We start from the raw sequence: 20787 nt of genomic DNA on the forward strand, positions 1-20787 counted from the left end.
CTGATACATTATACAACGGTAATTTGTTATATAATTACATTAAATACCATAAAGTAAGTGGCATTCAGATTAAGCTAAAGGAAGATGACCCGAGTTTAGTTGGTCCTGGGATGATGTTAGAATATATTGGGAACCAGTATTTAAACATCAATAAGTCTTAAGATCTGGATCCAGTGGTACTAACCTTCATTATCCTTGTAGGCACAAGAAGCCTTAAGAATAGAACCAGCCTTTCTTGCATGATTAACATTACTATCTTTTTACATAGTACTAACCCAACCTTCCCCAACAATTCCCATGCTATCATTCAATGTGGTTAGACATGGAATGATTTCTCTTCGCTTTTATTTGCCCCAGGTCTTACGTGGGCCAGGTTTTCCTTTACGTACACCATTTTTTGGTGCTTTTCACAGATTTTCCAGTACCGTTTGTCCCGCTACGTTCATATCTGCTGTACTGCTTTTCTAACTTATCGTAATATGTCAAAACCAGCTCAAGCTTAATCTCTTGGTCTACCTTCTAACCATGAAAGTCTCCATGTCTCATTATTTTGTATAATATGTTTGCAAGTTGTTTTTACATTGAATGAAACCAGTGGTTATTCAGCAATGGGACCAACGGCTTTACATGACTTTCAAACCATGACGAGAGTAAACTTCTATCACCAGAAATACACATCTCTCACACCTCAATGAAATGCCGGAGAATCGAACTCGCGGGCCCCAAGATGGTACGCCAACACCATACCGACTAGTTCCAATCATAAACTTTAGCTTCTACAGTCACACCCCGGAAATCTCCAATTTTCCTTATCAGTGCTCATCTCTGTTACAAATAAGTAATATTGGCCTTATATACACATGTTCTATGCTCGAGAGTAAAAATGACTACTGGATATTTAAAATTATCAGAATAATTAAGCAGAGCAAAATTGCAAAAATACAGTTTAACTCCACTAGGATTTCATATTCTTTCCCGTTAGAACTTGCTATAACGACATGTTCTAACCATTGGTTATCTAGTAAATTGCAATTTGAAAACTCTTTTTCACTGGATAAAATTAACATTTTGTTTTTAAAAGATAATCTTTTTTTATTTATGTCCAAGACTTGCTGCCTATTGACATCAGGGCACTTGGGCAGGCACATTATATTGTAGTATTAATCTATGGCATTCTCTACACTGGACCGGGTCATGATAGCCAGCCATTAGATAGCCAAGTGTGCACAGTTTTCAGACAGGATAAGACTACTGTCTTCTTAATGCTTATCTTTCTGCACTGATGGCAGCCATAATCACCACAGCGTATTTAATCTGCTTCAGTTCTATATAATCTACCTTCTAATTCATGAAGCCTGCCATTTATTTTTTACAGTTAATTTCAGTAATGTCTCATTATCACAAGTGACTCATGAAATCCAGTGCAAGCAGATTCCAATTCTAATTATAAGAATTCATTTTCAGTGAAGTAAAGGCTTTACAAACTACTAAGGTAATGTTCACAGTTTTATATCCTAACTCAGTATTTACAAAATCTGGTAATGAAGTCGTGTTTTCAATCTGAATGAACTAAAACACAGAGAGTAAGTAAACAGGTTTATTGGTAAGCTACAGATTAAATGAACATGGAACAGGTCACACTGCCGTACAGCGCTATGTACCTCACCTCGGTGTACAAAAGGAGTCCAAACACAAGGCATGAGCGGCTTCACGTACACAGTGGACCGCGCTTGTATCAAAGTAAGAAAATGTAGAAAAATCTTGGTGACTACCCATTCACAAAATTTCCACACAACATTAAAAAACATATTTAAATATTTTTCATGTTATTTTACAAAACATAAAAATGTATAAGGGCAACAAAAATTAAAACTAAGTCTAGTTGGCATAGTGGGGTCATGACTGTGGTCCATGAGAAGACTGTGGGTTTTCACATCAAATTAGACTGCAGTTACCCACCAGTTATACCTTTCACGGAGACGGGAAACCCCACCAATTCTGCCAGTTACTCCATACTTACAAAAATTAGAAAATGCTTCACCAAACACTCATAAAAATCCATAGTTACAAAAAGTTAGATGTCCATGGTGGAGAAATAACAAAAATGAGTCAAAAGTAGCAAAAATTGCTATAAAACTGGCTATTATCATGACGATGAAAGAGAACTATCATCGTAGTCATCTGAATCATGCTTAATGCTGCAAATGTGTCGCCTGCCAATCAAGAGATACATTCATATAAGCAACCCTGGCAAGAAGCATTTCTGGGCATAGCCTGTAATGCTAATAAGACTGTGCCCTCTTGCTTCCTCTTGACCTGCCAGGCTTGGAGAAGGGTCTACATCCCATTATAGGAGCTTATATTCTGTATTATAGGCACAAGTACAACGGATGAATACCAATGATAAGATGTAAACCCACTTGTATAACACTGTTCATATCAATACACGATCCGAGGTGCAGTTGTGATAATTTTTGAAACACTTTAGTTCAACCCTCTCAGCTGGCAGGCTGGCAGGGGTTTCAGGATTGGGCACACTAGCAGCACTAGCAGCTGTAATAGTAGTAATATTGTATTAATGATAATAGTAGCAATCATCGTTCACTATTGGGGATGCTCCACCATGTCTCTCGCCAGCTTCCGCCTACCACTGACATGAGCCGGGAGTGAGTCCCTACTGACAGCCACAGGAGCTGGAAAAAATATATATTATTTTTATACATATTTCTTTTATTATATACAAATCAATTATATTACGCATCATTTACGTACCAGTCGTGACTCATCACATGTACAAACTGTACAATATTTATACTGTACTATAATTTGACAGGTTCATTGACTAAATTGGATTTCCCTCCTGTGAGCTGCCAATAAAGATGCACGTCCTTCAACTAGGATTCTAGTGTTCAATGCACAAAAATAATAATCCCAAACAAAAATAATTTTACAATATTTCTATTATTAAACAACAAACATTGCCTCCTCCTTTATACATGCATGGGAACATAAAACATCCAATTTTGATATTACATAAGTCTTTGTCCAGGATGTATACAGCATATCAATATTATAAATTTCTGTTTACAATTTGCAAATGTTGCAAATCTTTACACCATTCTTGTACCTGAGCATAATAACAACTTGTTGCTTAAGAGGTGACATCAAATTTGATGAAATTCTATAAAAAGTTATAACAATTTTAATTTCTGTGCAGACAATATAAATTGTCAATATTACCACTAATGTGTTATGATCAAATAAGAGCTAAGATATAAAAAATGGCCAATAAGAGATGATGATCCACCATCCAACACATGGTGAAATTCACTGAAGGGTGTGTTGTCTATCACACAATTTAAAGGTTTTGGGCACTTTGCATCTATCAGGTGACTCCCACAATTCCCTGTTTGTGGCCACATGCAGGACGCTCTCTCACCTCCACAACGAGGCAATAGGCGCCAAGATGATAGCTTCTGTACATTGGAAACACACTATTACAAAAAGGAGATTAGCAAAAATCTCTACTATACTGTAAAAAGCAGAAAAATGATGTTAAATCGTAAAACCATGACAGCACAGCTGCTGGCCCTGGCAATCTTCAAGTACAATATCTGCAGAGTATTAATAATAAAAAAGTAAGTTTGATGCAGGATGGATCAACAGGTAAGGAACATCTCTTAATAAGTCTTCCTACACCATCATCCTCTCGGACCTAACAAAATTCCAGGGTCTATTTGGGTCTGCTCACAAGCAAGCATTGCAGGTAGACGTAGCGACTGAAAATGCAAATGATGCTAAATTTCCCATACCCTATGAGACTAGTGAATCTTTAAGCTTTCAACCCTTCAATAATCATCGTAGTTATGATATCATCAGTACTATTACAAAAGTTGCAAAACATATACAACAACTTTGGTTACAAGATAACACTAAGTATAAATTAGAAAAATTAAAAAAATATCTATAAAAGCAAAAACAAGTATAAAACATGACTACTTTAACAATCACATACATGGAAACAGGACCTAGACATGGGTATAGGTGAGTGATCGCATATCACACTTTGTTACATTAAATCTGCATGTTTCACAAAAATATGTTGACAAAGTCCTCAGCAATGTAACATTCAACTGTCGTACCAAACTTTAAATATCTTGCTCGGTTAAGATTCCTATTATTAAACTATACACATTAACCTTTCATACAATAATAAAAAAGCAGGTACTCGATCTGAATTACTTAACAAGCTGAGCAAAATATCAACTCATTGATGGACATACAGTTATTTCTCACCCAAACAGTTATAGGCAGGCACTACCATGCTCACACAGTCCAGGCATTGCAGAAAATTAGTTTTGAACTTGAAATATCACTGTGGAGAGACTATGGATACAAAACTCTAAGTACGCCCAAACTGACACTTCAAGTTGATGTCACTAAACAACTTCAAGGCCTTCACTCCAGGCTAAGCAAGCATACCTGCCACTTTTTCAAGCCTGGGCTACACTGGGATAAATCAGAAAAAAAGATGAAAAGTCATGATGTCAGTATGGTATCGTAATATAAAAAAATAAGAATCCTGGACAGTTACAGTTGCAATGAATTTTGAGGTTTAATCTTGAATTTATATATACCATTACATATTAAGAACCTTAAACAGAATTCTCTTCCTAAGTTTGTATCTATCCCTTATGCTGAAAAGAACAGCAGTTAAATTCTGAAAAGAGGAATCAATATAAATATGGAGAATGAGAATTCATCATTGACAAAATTATGCATGTTAATGTTGTAAAATAGACCTAAACTACATAGATGTTAATCTATGATATATGTTAAAGCTGATGTAATCAACATGCTCTGAGGAAGTTTATGTGACAAGAAAACTATCTTGAACCTCAGGGAGCACAGAGGGAGAGTTAAATTTTCATCTTTCAAATAATGAAACCGTTCCACATAGGTGCTCTTCCTCAGGTTCAAAACATTCATGTTATATATAAATACTAACACCATATGACTTGAAATTCAGCACCAAGCTAAATGGCCAATTGCACGTTATTGCAGCCTCTAGCAACAAGCAAGAAAAATAAGGGTCTTTTTGAAGGAACAAACAAAGAGGAAGGTATCTAAGGAGAAATGACAGGATACAAAGGAAGAATAACAAGGGGAGGGGAGGGTGGGCAATCTTCCAGTGCCTGCCTAATAACATGATGGTTAAGAGCGATTATAGAGAGGTCAGTGAACAGTAACGCTTCCACTGCCTGTCAGTCTACAGTTCAGAAGAGAGGTTACTGTGACATGTACTAATCACAGTGGTTCAGGTGAAAGGAACTTAATAAATAAGTCCATTAATTTTAGGTAATAAAAATTATATTTATATACTAATAAAGGGTAAGATGATAAGAAAAACAATCCTTGGGAAGAGATGGCTGAATTTTAATTACTGAAAACCTGATAGACGAGAACCCCCTTACCTCATGGTCCCATTCTGGATGCTTTACAAGCATTAATCTAAAATCTTTCAACTCTTAATCAAATTAAGATTCATAAAATAATTCAACTTTCAAAATTTATAATTATGAAAGTACTTATCCAAGACTGCAAAAGCTTTTGAGTTTCTAAAACCACTTACTAAATCATGAATATATGACACATGTTAGCAGTACTTCTAAACATCTGCTACCATGTACAGAAGTTCTTCCAAAATACTATATACTATACAGCAAAATTTAAACCAATGAAGCACATCCTCTAAGGTAGTATAAGTGTTCAATTTTTGAAAAAAATAAAAAAAGGAAAAAACATCTGGAACTGCAACAGAGAGCAAACAAGCTGTGGGACAATGCTGCAGGTATTCACCAGTGATTTTTTTTCGTTTAGCATATCATGAAATATGAACTCTAAACTGCAGTAAGGTATGAAGAGGGCTTTGAGATACAATGCAGAATGTTAGTTACTGAGATCGTGCGACAAACTCAAAGCCCTCTTGACGTTGGACAACAGCTATTTCACAATTACACCAATAATGCTGACTAGACACCTCCATGAAGACTACAAATATATATAAACATTTCATTTACAAATATTATGGATCACACTAAGCCTTGAATGAATCCTTGGGATCACTTCATGCCACTGGATTTATTATTACATAGAGATATTGGACAGGCCAGCATAAACAAAGCCTATCTGCTGCCTATGCAACGTCTTTGCTCGGGTGTAGAGTCTTCTTCCTTACCGCTGATTTCTTCGAACTCATGGTCACCAACAGCCATCTCTTCCAGGGAGAAACTAAGGGAGGCTAAGAAATCCTAGCAGTTCTGATTGTCTAAACCTAACCCAGTTTTGACTATTTCAGCCAGGAAAAAATAAAGTACATGTGTAATATTCTTCCTATCTAATTATGAGAGTAGTGTTCCACCTTCATGAAAAAGCTTATGAATGCATTCATATAATTACTATTCATAGTGAGAAAGCAATAGTATATAAAGTTTTTTAGAAAGTCCCAAGTCAAACCTCTAGAAAAGTGTGTAAAATTTTTTTTTGTTTGTTTTCTTCACGTTTTTTTAAAATAGAAATGGACATGCCATCCGACCCCACTATTGCTCTTTAACAAGATTTCCAAGGGCATTCACCTGCTTCTGAACCACCTCCCCATGTTCCACCCCGATCCCAAATTCTCACATTGAGCAGGTAGAGTCTCTTCCACAGACGGTTCAGTAAAAAAATAGTATGTACAAATATCAAAAAGTTCACCTCAGCTATATACTGTACATCCATCAATTAAAAGCCAGCAAAAGACATAACATTTCATTAATATAAAAATCATGCATTTCCATTAAGAAAGGATACACAAGAAAACGACAACATAAAAATATAACTGCCTATGTTTTCTTTGAAATGAAAATATAATAAAAATACATGGAAATCTACACTCACTAGCGACACAATGCAATTATGTATTCAATGGATATGAAATGGGGATGAGTCTATGTACAGTGTTACCAGCCTCTCAGAAACGAGGCTAACGCAAAATATCAAATTCCGCCATAATGCAGACAAGGTCCTCAAGGGGAGGTGACTGAATGCCCATAGAATCTCACCTTGATAAATCTGGGTCAGGATATGTTGTCTCCACATTGTTAAGCCAATGTTGTGTGCTATTTTCTTTGGTTTTTCATTAAAAAAAGGAGATCAAGTAATTGTGACAAGCCAGTTAACTCGACGAAATAGGATGCCATATATACATATATAAATAAATATATACCTATATATAACATGAGTAATTTAATCTATTTCATGATCCCCTTTATGTGAGATGTGGCCAATTGCTCCACGGATTCAAAAACTAAGTCACTGGCTCATCAATTTGATAACTGGCAAAGTTTCAACCACTTCACATTTATGGATTCTTCTGCAGTCTTCATTTCAATCTAATTATCTTCCTCCTGTGTTAAACTTCGCAAGCGAGCTATATGTGAAACTGTAATTCCGGCATTACTGTCTCATCTATTTAGCTACAAAGTTTTTTTAATACCTACAAAAATTGCAGGCCTTTTCTTACACAGTACTAGTAACAGCAAAAGACAAAAAAACTAGAACTGTTAACTTCTCACAAAAACACCCGCATATGCTAGATGATAAAACTTACTAACAAGGACAGTATCAAAATTCAAACACGCAAAAATACAAATTCTATATGGATCAAAATTATCCTAGTGCAAAAATCTGCATATCACACACGCACAATGCTGATGGCTACTCTAACAGGCAAGAGCATTTTAAGTATAAAAATCAGTAAATGTTTACAAATCTTGAGAACTATTTGGACTTGTTAAATATTCAAAAATTAATTCTTGGTAATTTTCCACTATGTATGTCTTTTCATGGCTATAGGATTAATTCAATTAAATACTATATCATACAGGACCAATTATGGCTTAATGTAATTAAAAAATTTATAATCCTTTTCATAATGAACACTCAAAACAATTGAAAACCTATAGTTTGTTTTTAAGCACAGCCTGACAAAGGAGGGTGGGGGATTGTGAGGTACTAGATGTTATGTTCGCACAAAAAATGAGTGTAGAGTAACCAACAGCCGTAGCATGACACAGTGGTATGGGTTGTTGGGGCATCCAGGTCATAGCAGTTAATACATCACAAGCCAGAATGCAAAGAATAATTTGCAGGGAAAAGAGAAATATTGGACATGGCTTACAAAGGTTTATTATTAAAAAATCAAGACTTTATCAACTGCCCTGCCCTTGACAGCCCCAAATGTACAGTACCTATGGATTCCTAAAGCCTAGGGGGAACTCCTAGACTTGCCATTATTACGTTTAACCTGCCACTGACTACGGCCTAGACAGCAGGAGACTGTCCCAAACCCTATATCATTTCATTACTGCTCACATCTTCAAGCTTGGATGTTAAATTAAGCATACACACCTTCAAAATGTACACTGGATGCAGATTGAAATCTTCAATTTTAAATGATTGGTCTACCCTTACTTTGTGTGAAAAGCAGTATGCCCTCATAATCCTGAATTATTAAGACGTGATATTCATCTTTTCCGACACGTGTATCCTCCTCCATACAAAAAGTCTCCTGCATTCTCAATATTAAACAATGTGAATAGCAACACTGAACTCATGTTATTTGGTGACAATTGCCATCACAGCAAAATAGAGCATCTTTCATACACACTATACACAATCAAGAATTCAATTTTGCTAGACACTTTGCAATGCCTACCTCAGAACGTTACATAGTACATACTTGTGCAGAATAAGGACATATTTGAAAAAATACTCGCCAAACACTTATCAGTTCATATATCAGTGTTTCAGGCCTTTAATGGACAGGTCCTACCTGTGACCTATTCCATCACTGACTGTTGAATGAACTGACTGAAACAGAGACTTTTCCCAAATAAACCTTAAACATGTACCTTGAGAGTAACATTTGCCCAACATATTCCAAGCCCATAAGAGATAATGATTGAGTTCACATTTTAAATATGAACCTAGTATCAAAGATGATCTTCAATTACTAAATAACCATTATCTTTTAAAAACTCAAAACTTGGACGACTCTGCTCTCTGTGAGATCTATGAGTTAATATACATATTCAAATAGCACTGAAGCAGAAGCCATAAACTATACTGATATTAAAAATTATAAAACACCATCCTATTACAATACAATAATGCTTACATATGCACCATAGTAATCTTTGGGGTTATGTCGCATGTGAAATTTTGTAAAAATCTGTTAGTACACAACAGTAAGAAGAAGTGGACTCATACTGATTATAAATTTATTTTCAAATAGTTTGGCCTTCTCATGTATTTCACTGATTTGCATTGAAGCCATTTTGTGGGTAAGCTTGTGAAAGACACTACAAATATTTCTGTTAAACAGAAAAACTGACTGCTACTCTGGGTAAACTACATTAGAATCATCAGCCCATGAGCTTTTCCTATTTAGATTATGAAAAACTGTAAAGTAGAAAATCTTGCCCAGCTAGAAAAAGAGGTGTACAAATATTCTATCACAAGTGAGCAATGCTATCCAATGGCTGTCATGTGGAAGAAAGAGCTAAGCCTTTGGGAATAAGCACGGGGCTGATCATTTCTCTACGGCACACCTTGGTTCACCCACACATAAACATCTGAAGCTCCTATGACACGCCACAATGGTTAAGTCTTACTGGGGGTTTTGATACTGTAATACTGTGGCTTTTGCTTGCAGTGTTGAAATTTAAATATTCAAATATGAGGCATCCAGGGGGGTTAGAGGGGTAGTACTGACTTTGCTTGATGACTGCTTGAAGTTTCTTGAGTTCATTTTGACCCACAGCTGTTGGCAGGCAAAGGGGTGTCCTTAGAATTATGGTAAATATCTTCTCATTACTTGTTTGTGAGGCACCATCCAGGTTCCCGGTGCCACCGCCAGGGAGATCTACAAGTACAGAATATGTGTGATGATGAGGACAAAAGAGATGATGTAGTAGTATTTCTGTTGCTGTTTTGCTTCAACTGCCTATTAGGATCACGATGATAAAAATCTTGGAATGCTGAAAAGCATTAGGAAAAATGTCACTGGTTCTACAAACTAAAACATAGGAGCCTAGCACCACCTGAATGGTACAGTGCGGGGGCGATCGGCACCCTCTTTGACTAGCGGCTTGTGGAATTCACGTCCTGGGCGGGAGTGGATGGTCTGCCAACAGTGTTCGCAGTAGTATTGCAAGCAGGTAACATTGGCACAGAAGAAGGGGGCAAACTTCCCCCCACAGCGTGCCCCCTGGCACTCATCACACATCTGGTCATCTAGAACATACGGTTTTACTTCCACCTGAAAAAGAAGAAACAAATTTTTCTTACATTATTCAGTGCCATATTTTAAAAAGAAAAGGCCATTACTAGAAAAAGTTAAGGCAAAATATATAAAAAAGAAAACAGATCCACAGAGTAATAATATGGGGTAACTTAACTGTTTCTTGATTAGTGAATAAAACTAATCAGAACAGCATCAACTCCATACTAATTGAAAGGGACGTCATTGACAAAAACTATGTAAAAGTATCAGAACTGACAATTAACTCATTTTTCTCTAAAAGTTTGACTTCATTATAATTCAAACTGGACAGTGATTTTAAATAAATAATAGTGACAAAAATGTACTAAGAATTAAAACACACTGAATTTCTATAACCCCTGGTTCTTCCCTGGTTCTGCTCCAATTTCAGCAACGTATTAAAAAACTATTCAAGTCATTAAGCAGTCTGGTTAAACAACTCTCAATTAGTAATTAGGCAATACTATTAAGAGGCAAACAGGTAATCTCTCAAGTGAACATAAAACACAACACTGCTTATGGCAGAAGCTTGGTATCAGTGAAAGACTTCCTTTAGAAAATTACACTTGCAGTTATAAAAGGAAAAACAGTACTGTACAACATGCATGAATCTACTTGGGAGAAGAATCCCTACCAGGTAAAATGTTGAAATTTTGTTTAACCAGCTGATGACAGATTACTGCCTATAAACTTTAGCTCTTTATCTCTCAGTATATTAGAATACATATTCAAGTAAAGAAACTTTGTAATTCTTTTCAAGAAGACACTTGATGATGAAGACAGACACTACAATCACAAATAGTTGGGGTCTTAAGTATATGTGAATGACCAATAAATTATAATGACAAAGAGGAACAAATCTGCCAATCGCTAGTTACAACTGAAATTACTAGTGACACTAAGAAACCACAAATAGGCCTATTCACTGAAAAATGGAAAGATGAAGAGCAAAACTTCTCATTTAGGCAATAACCACCCTGCCTCTTACACAGAAATGATGATAAATTCCATAACACAATGGTAGAGAACAAGTAACATTTTCTAGAGATTATAAAAATTTCAGCATACAAATTATCATTGTTACTATAATCATAATTATTATAACTATATAGTGTTCTTGTATAATGCAGTTAACACAACAATAGTCACATTTCTAGGCTCTCACTAGGCTCACATGAGAATTTGCAAATCACTGCTTAAAGGAATTCTACATTCAAATATGGCTTGCTGGAAGGACTTGTTCTTGAAATTAGACAAGCTGAAATTGGAGCTGGGTAAAGTTAAAGATGTTCAACAGCCAAGTGGGAAGAGACCAAAGGGAATGGATGAAGTAACAGGCAGAGAGCAATGCAGTGGGGGCCAAAAAATGCTGCAATGGAAACACTAATAGCAGTGAATAAACAGGATACCAAGGAAAAAATCTTTATCTTTTCACAATAGCCTGAGGGAAAACAATAGGTTTGTATAACTTAATGCCTAACTAATCTAGCATACCAGGGGGGGTAAGCTTTGACAAATCACAGTAACTGAAAAGCTGAACTAGTCAAACAATATTTGGCTATGCTTCCAAAGTTAATGTTAAGTACATTAAATCAAGTAATTATTATTGCAAAGTTAAAAATGTTCTAATGTAACATAAGTTATCCTTCTTTTAAAACTTCCCTAAAAAGAATTAATGCATATACTCTCATATCATGCAATTTTTGAAGACCTAATTTTGAAGTTAATTTTAAGGGGGCGCATCATACACGAAATATAAAATCAGCATATGTAATATTCACAGACTATCGTTATCATAAAATACTACAAACATAACAAATATGCATCTTTTCCATGGATCTTTTAAAAAATTATGATTTACTTCACTGTATCCAATAATATTGTAAGTACTTTCATATTACTATTGTATTACAAAATACAAACATAGCAATTAATGTTTTGGTTTGGAAATCAGCTGAGTGCAATTACGAGGTAAGTTTATTTTGCTGAACTGAATTCAAATCGGAGCAATTTTCTTGCTTCTAGTTACTGTAAATGAATCTCTAGATACTCTATTTATATGGGACAAGGTTATTTTATGTTATATGAAGTGTTTTCAACTCAAAATATGACTTGAATATGTATCGTTGTGAACTTTTAGTTTTTTAAGTAGATGGCGCTGGGAGCGTGTTTATTGTGTATAAAAAATAACAGTAAAAAGTGTTCGTTCATGCCCAATAGTTTTGTTAAAATAAGTTTCTCTCAAATTTTATGTTGAGTTTGATGGTACTATATCAAAATTTGAGGGAGTTTCGTCAATGTTGCCAATGCACGATAATAGTCATTAGCAGATGAACATTGTTTTCTCAGCTTCAGCAACAACTTGCAGCTTAAATTTAGCTGTATATTTCCTTGCCGATCTCTTCTCCAAAGCAAATAAGGATATAGTAATGTAAAAATATATCAGTTCTATTTCATTTGATGTAATTTGTAACGTAACTATGGTAATTTTTTACTATCGTACGATGGTTGAAATGCAAGCAAACCTGCTGTTATCCGATTCAGTTGTTCATGACAAATTAGCGGTTTCTAGTTTGGTTGTTTGTTTGTTTGTACAGTGCATTTACTTTGCAAGGAACCAGTGGTTATTCAGCAACGGGACCAACGGCTTAATGTGACTTCCAAACCACGTCGAGAGTGAACTTCTATCACCAGAAATACACATCTCTCATTCCTCAATGGAATGGCCGAGAATCGAACCCGCGACCACTGAAGTGGAACGCAAACACCATACCAACTACGCCACTGAGGCGCTCGTTCGGTTGTTTAAGGCTGTATGAGTTTACAAAACAAGCACAACATTCCTTACAATACTTTTAGCATTCTCCTTAACTTTTTTAACTTAACCCTCTCGTGATCTGATGATGCATAGAGCGTCAATAAATTTTTTCCCATAAGTGCACAGATGATGAGCCGAGCGGTCATATTAAGTTATTTTCAGGAAAAATTCACGGAAAAAAAAAACGCGTCAATCCTAGAAAACGTAGTTGATGCAATTGGGTTGACAGATGATGAATCTCGAAGAAAACGCAAACCCGAAGCTGCTAGCTTACTTAGCTATGATACAAAACATCAACATATGTAGGTTGGAAAATCTGAAAAATGCACTCCGCAAAACATTAGCAAACACACTTATAGCAAAAAAAATTATTGCTTCCACGTGAAAGATCAAACATTTCTACACAATTTAAGTATAAAACAAACTCCCAAAACAAACTTAATTATTATATTTGTCATGATTATTTCCAAAAAATATCTATGATTTTCTTAAAAAATTTAAAAATTTCACTTTTGTTCACAATCGTTTATATATTTCTAAGTCCCTCGTAAAGATGTTCTGATTGCTTTTTTAGGAAATAATTCAATCATTTGCCTAACATAATTACACTAACCAGAAGCGTATATTTTCCATTTATAGTTCAGACATACTGAATTTTACCGAAATACTTTTCTATGCGCATGTTCTTTTTTTTTGGCCGGGGGGGGAAAAGAAGAAAGGTCAGTGTACCTTACACCTTTATATTTTCGGCTTGTGCGCAAGAGGGTAACTAGAAGATGGGATAAAGAGATGGAGGAATAGGGATTAGCCTATTGTAATTTGGTATAAAAAAATGAGGTTGTATGATACACGAGATACATGATAAAATAATTTTTTAATGGTGACAATTTGGGGGTCGCATAATACACGAGATCGCGTTACATGAGTATACATGGTACTGTAGTATACCAAAATGCACTGACCAAGACAAAATATCAATACTACGTACATGTATTATGCTTTTAGGTTAAGCTAAGTCAACAAGATGCATACCATAAGGAAACCTTTTAATTTTCAGTTATTGAATTATATGTTTTGTGTATTTAATTTTCAAAATGTCTGTTTCATTCAAATGTGTCATACATTCTTTATTATGATCGATCTTTACACATTCCCTTCTTAAAAAATCATCAATAAAAACCCATGGCAATCCAAAATTGTACTGGATTAAGCCAAGATATGATTTTAAAAGATGCAAACTTGGTGAGGTCATACTGTAATTATTATTCTATAGATATTTAACCAGACCAATGGCTCAAATTCATATACTCTTCTTAAGCTGGCTTAAGGGAGTCATTGCTGAAAATACTGTAAAAACTGGTGCCGGAAAATGTAGTTGAAAAGTCAAATGTATAAGAGTAAATAGAATTGGGGGAAAAAAAACCACACTCCAGATAAAAAGGGAACTGCAAAGAATATTGGATACCATCCCAAGAGTGCTGTGCAAATTTAATTGTAGGCAGTAACCACATATGGTTCTCCCTTAAAAAATAATCATTATAAAAAAGATGAAGTAAGATATATGGAGGGAATTTTTTCTACGATTAAACAAGGAAATTGCTCCAAGATACAGTAGTTCAGGATAGCAGTCCCCTGCAAACCTCACACCAATAGTATGTGCATTTCTGAGATGTAATCAAACCAACTTCAAAGTAGTTCAACAATACCTATTTACTTTAAATTCACTTCACTTACAAATAAAAACTCATACTGTAGTTCACATAATAAATTGAAGCTTAGCAACTTTACAACTGAATAAACTGAGTATGTTATGAATTCTGACAAAATATCTTTAAAAAGTTTATGCCAAATACTTGTCATTTGTTGAATATTTGTTCAGTCAAGGTATATCTACAGTCAAGGCGTAGAATATGTAGATAGTCATAAATAAGCTAGGAGTTTGTCGTGATGACCAATTTTGAAGTTACTTCCAAATGACACTCCTTTCGACAAGAAAAATATTAGGTTGACAGGGGGTATGGTAAAAACACTTTTATAAAATCACTAACATGAAATGCTATTATTTCATTAGGAAATATTTGATGCAGCTTCCAATGCTCTACCAGTTATCACTTGCATTTAGACTTTCAAGACAACCTCAATACTGCAAATTTGGTTTTGCCAAAATTCTTAGTAAGCCCATTATAGCTGTAAGGCACAATATTCCATTGAGCAAACTACATAGCTGTTCTATAAAGATCATCACGAATGTGAAGTTTTGAAATCAACATGAGAAGAGCATCAAAGGTCAATGAATTTGGACATTTAATACACTTACCATTGACCATAAAGTCATTTGTCTTATAATTTGCTACGAACTAACTAAAAATAAGCACACAGAACTCAAATAACCCAACACCATATGCAGTTGGTTCATATAGAGGTCTACAGTTTACAGCTAATATCCACTTACTGCATTAGTACAGTCCACATAAACATCAAATTTCCATGTGAACATCTCAAACTTAAGATGACACAAACAACAACAATAAACTGGATACACAAGTAAAGGTCCTTTGGTCCCAACCCAAGTTACATTGCATTCTAATTTGATCTCTTCACATCTAACTGTCCAGCTTCTTTAAGCTTGGTCTAATTCTCTCTCTTCTCAAGGAACAAATCCTTCAGCTGAGCCACACAGGTCTAGAACTGTGACTATATTGTTTTGTTTAATGATTAAAAATTAATCCCATGATCATACACTAAAATAATTTTACATTGGTGGTAATAACACTTACCCTTTTATCAATATCACCATGCTGTAACTGTACAAATCTGGCACTGATGGCAGCAATATAACTCTGCTGATTTGAAAACGCAACACGGCCTGCACCTTTTGGGTACTTCAATTCCGGATCTGTATCAATTCCAGCATAACATACTCCACCATATAAACGATCCATGATCATTGCCAGTTCAACTGTAAAAAGAACCAAGAGGGTAATACTTCACATGAACTGGAACATCAAACTATGCTAAGCAAGTCTTACCAGTAATGCACAACAAAATTACTAACACAGACATGAGTTAATTCATTAAGATATAAGCTAGCACCTCCAAGTAGGATGGCTATATACTATACAAGTAGCATGCTAAGACATGCCCAAAGAATCCCCAATACAGCCATTACCAATATTACCAACTGGGCATATTCAGTAGGATTCCAATTTTCAATAAATAAAACAATTCCAGTTATTTTCTATAAAGATAAAAGATGGTTAAAACACCAAACAATTAAGCTTGATCTTTATAATACTGAAATTAAATTTTGCAAACATTAAATACCTAGGAATGGTGTTTGATCAACACCTATACTGAAAAGCACACCTCAGATATATTAAAGCAAAAGGCATAAAAGCTCTTGTCATATTGAAAACAACTATCACATACCAAATGGGGAACTGGACATAACATCATGCTAATGTTATACAAAGCAACTGATTATCTATATATAATAGATTATTGTTGCCCAATATATTCATCTGCCTCAGAAACATTAAAAACACTAGATGCATTACATCATGAAGGTATAAGTTTGTGCATGGGAGAATTTCGATCATCCCCAATAAACTCCTTGTTAGCAGAAACAGGCTATTACCGCTAAAACATCACCACAACTTAATAACTATGCGTAAGGGAGTTTCCCTTCAAGCAGGAACATCTAACGCTGCTACCTGCTTTCTGACTTATAATCAAAGATTTGAACATCATAGCACTAGCTATTTCCCAGAAAGAAACAAATATTTAATGAATTTACACAATATTACATCAATTTTCCATCCAACAATAGATCTGCCACCACTTTGGACTTTGAAACAAAAATATTTACTGCTCTATCATATATGGCATGTAGTGCGAAAGTGGTCTAACCAGCCCCATGTTAGTTTTGAGTAATTAGCGGTCAAAATTAATTACTGATTACAGGCAGCCCCCGGTTACCATTGGTATTGGTTACCAGCATTTTGGTTTTACGGCACTTGCTCAATAGTATATTCAAAACGGGGTTTTAGCCCCCGTAGGGTTTATAGCACCGTTGTCTGGTTGTCTGTACCTTAGGCTAAATGCCGAGAACAACTTATAAAATACAAACATAATGAATATGCATATTTTCCTTTGCTTTTTTAAAAAGTTATCCTTTACTTTGCTGTATCCAATAATACTGTATGTAGTCTTATATTGCTATTGTACTATACAATGCAAACAAACAAATCATGTTTTGGTTTGTTAAAATCAGCTGAGGGCAGAGACAAAATTACTTTGCTGTATTTAACTCAGTTCAGAGCGATTTTCTTGTTTCTGGTTAGCATAAATAAATCTCTTGAAACTATTTATATGGGACAAGGTTAATTTTTGTTGAAGTGTTTATAAGTTGAAATAGGACTTAAATACTTCTTGTTGTGAACTAGATTTAGTTGTTTTTTGTTAATAGATGGTGCTGTTGTCTGGTTATCCATACTTAGCCTAAGCACAGAGACCCTCATAAAATATAAACATAACTAATAAGCATCTTTTCCCTGGCTATTTTAAAAAGTTATGCTTTACTTCACTGTATCCAATAATACTGTATGTAGTCTCATATTACTACAGTATTATAAAATACAAAGCAATCAATGTTTTGGTTTGGAAAAATCAGCTGAGGGCAGAGGCAGGTTTATTTCGCCCTATCAAACTTAACTAATAAGCATCTTTTCCCTGGCTATTAGTTATGCTTTACTTCACTGTATCAATAATACTGTATGTAGTCTCATATTACTACAGTATTATAAAATACAAAGCAATCAATGTTTTGGTTTGGAAAAATCAGCTGAGGGCAGAGGCAGGTTTATTTCGCCTTATTTAAACTTAATTCTGAGTGATTTTCTTGCTTCTTGTAAATAGATCTCTAGAGACCCATATTTATATGGGACAGGGTTATTTTTCATTATATGAAGTGCTTTTAAGTTGAAATATGACTAGTTTATTTTTTCATTAATAAATGTTTTTGTGTGTAAAAAACAGATTCCATTTGCTATTTTCATCCTATTTCATAAAAATACGAGATTTATGTATTCATCTTTTATCGGTGTGAAAAAACAGTAAAATGTGTTCTTTTATGGCCAGCATCTTTTATTAAAACACTTATTCTTCACTAATATTTGCGGCAGAGTTGCAACAACTGCAGCTTAAATTTAGCAGTACTATATTTCCTTACCAATATTTTTTCCATACCAAATAAACATATAAAGTAAAAACATACAAGTCTTGTTCTACTTAATGATATTTATTTGTAATATAACTACGGTAATTTTTTACTAGTGTATGAGGGCTGAAATGCAAGCAAAACATTATCATCATCAGATTCGGTTCAGTTGTTGTAGCAAAAGAACTGTTTTCATTCAGTTGTTTATGGCTGTAGCATTTAAGCAACATATATAACTTTACTAACGATACTTTTATCATTTTCTTCTGCTTTTTTAACTTATTAAACTAGAAGATATGATACACAAAGAGATGGAGGAAATGTTAGTATTCTGAAAAAGGTGACTTCTTTTTTTCTCTCTCTCATTCTAGGCCAAGATTACCGGTAAGTTCATCAAATCTGGCATTAAAAATTTGTAGAACTACCATGCAAACCATAGTAAATGATTAGGTAAATGAAATTCCACATTTTCATTAAAGAGTTATTACATATTAGGGCAAAATATCTGGCTGTGACACTTGGGGGCATCGTTAACCAGTCTAGGGCACCGTCAGGGGGATTGTGGCACCAGCAGACTTTTTAATTTCGGTTAGTGACAATTTTCGGTTACAGTCAAACCCCAGGAATGGAACCTCTGTTGGTAACAGGGAGCTGCCTGTACTACCGAATAAAGACTGTAACGGTGCGTGTCGTTAGTTTCAAGTAATTAGCAGTCAAAGTTAATTACTGATTATGTACTACAGAATAAAGTAGTGCAATGTATTACTAATATACATCTAATTAAGTGTTTAGGCTAGATCTTTCATGCCACTGAGTTCTTAATAATATTTCTCTATTTTATTTTTGGATATGGTCAAATTTTTTATTTACAACCCCATTTTTTTATTTTTTTTTTCATCAAACTTTTTATTTACAACCCCCTACTTACTATTTTTTTCCCAGTCATGGTTTTAGAATAATTTGTAAAAATTGTATGGAACAAGAGGAGTTCTGTAAAAATTATGTTGCTGTGCCTAATTCCTGATTTTATATGAATTTTTAAATAGAAAAATATTATATTTTTATCATTGTTGAGCCATAAAAAAAATTGTGCTTTGACATTATTAACATACCTTGGACATTGGCAACACCCCCAACTCAGATGGGGAGAAAAGAGAGAAAAAGAGAGAAAAATGAAATATTGAAAGAGAAAATCAGGGAGAGAGAGAGAGAAAAAAAAATCAAGAGAAAAATTAAATAGTATTGAGAGAGAAAATCAGAGAAAAAGATAAAAAATATAAAAAAAGAGAATAAAGAAATTGAGAAACATCATGAGAGAAAAAGAGAAAATGAGAGAGAGAGAAAAAAAAGCAAAAGAGAATGAAAACAAGTCTATGGTTTCAAGTTCATGAGAAAGCAGTCTGAGGCAGCGTGGCTGACAACACCAATCGAGGCGCGCTCTGATTGGCCATAGGCTGCAGCACCCTCCCAGGTTAGAACACTTTCATGCCTGATCTAGAGTTAGTCTGCAACTATTGTTGGACCAAAACACGCCACTTTAGACCTTAGTAAACCCCACAGGATGTTTGCTTTTGCCTTTTCCGACATCAATACAAAGTTTTTGAATCTACAGACAACATTTTCCTGCCTATAACTCCAAACCACCATTTTTGAAGGTTAGACCACTTTTGCACAACATGCCTCACATCTAAAAAGAAATATGACAAACACAGCAATGTGCTGCCAACACGTTAGAACACATCAGAAGAAAGGGAGATCAAATTATGATCTATACAGATGGATAAAAAAACGTCACTGGAGTAGGCACTTCAGCATTCTCAAAAGATAAATTAATGAAAATAAGTCCTCCCTAATATCAGTATATACTGCAGAACTCAGCCATACAAATAGCACTAGACATAATATCTGAGAAGAGAGCAATTTCCACCATTTTCAGTGACTCATGAAGCGCTATCGATGCTATAAACAAATACAAGTCTCCAAATCATCTTGTACAAAAAATCCAAATAAATATCTACCAAATTATTCAATCAGAACTATTAATGAAAATATGTTGGGTTCCAGCACATGTGGGAATTGAAGGAAACAAAAGAGCCTTCTTACCAAAATTCTTCCATTGCTCAGGAGACCAACTACGACACTCAGAATAAGGATTATTTACGTTACAACCATTAGATCTGCACCTGCTACAAGGGGAATGGGGGTCTGTATCCAAGGCTGCAAAATGAGAGACAGGGTTGTTACCAACCCCCAGGCATTTTCTCTGAGGCCTGGGTTGCTTAGATGATTCCTGGGTTAGCATTTCTAGGAATGCAAAATACACAAGGATAACATATCACACAGATAAACACACAAACAAAAACAGAATGAAAAAACAGAACAGCA

General features: G+C 34.9%; 1 protein-coding gene across 9 annotated transcripts in view; it reads right to left on the bottom strand.

Annotated features, from left to right (window-relative positions):
- Positions 1 to 1583: 1583 nt before the first annotated feature.
- LOC135213599 (cytoplasmic polyadenylation element-binding protein 2-like) overlaps positions 1584 to 20787 on the bottom strand; it is a 133892-nt gene continuing 114688 nt past the window's right edge. For all 9 annotated transcript variants that reach the window (XM_064247612.1, XM_064247617.1, XM_064247614.1 and 6 more), the window contains 3 exons: positions 15962 to 16143; positions 10146 to 10363; positions 1584 to 9967 (listed from right to left, as the gene is read on the bottom strand). In XM_064247612.1, the coding sequence (XP_064103682.1) occupies positions 9916 to 9967; positions 10146 to 10363; positions 15962 to 16143 (452 nt within the window). In that variant the 3' untranslated portion in view covers positions 1584 to 9915. The remainder of the gene's footprint in view (positions 9968 to 10145; positions 10364 to 15961; positions 16144 to 20787) is intronic.

The sequence above is a fragment of the Macrobrachium nipponense genome, chromosome 43 (genome assembly GCF_015104395.2).
Source record: "Macrobrachium nipponense isolate FS-2020 chromosome 43, ASM1510439v2, whole genome shotgun sequence".
NCBI lineage: Eukaryota > Metazoa > Arthropoda > Malacostraca > Decapoda > Palaemonidae > Macrobrachium > Macrobrachium nipponense.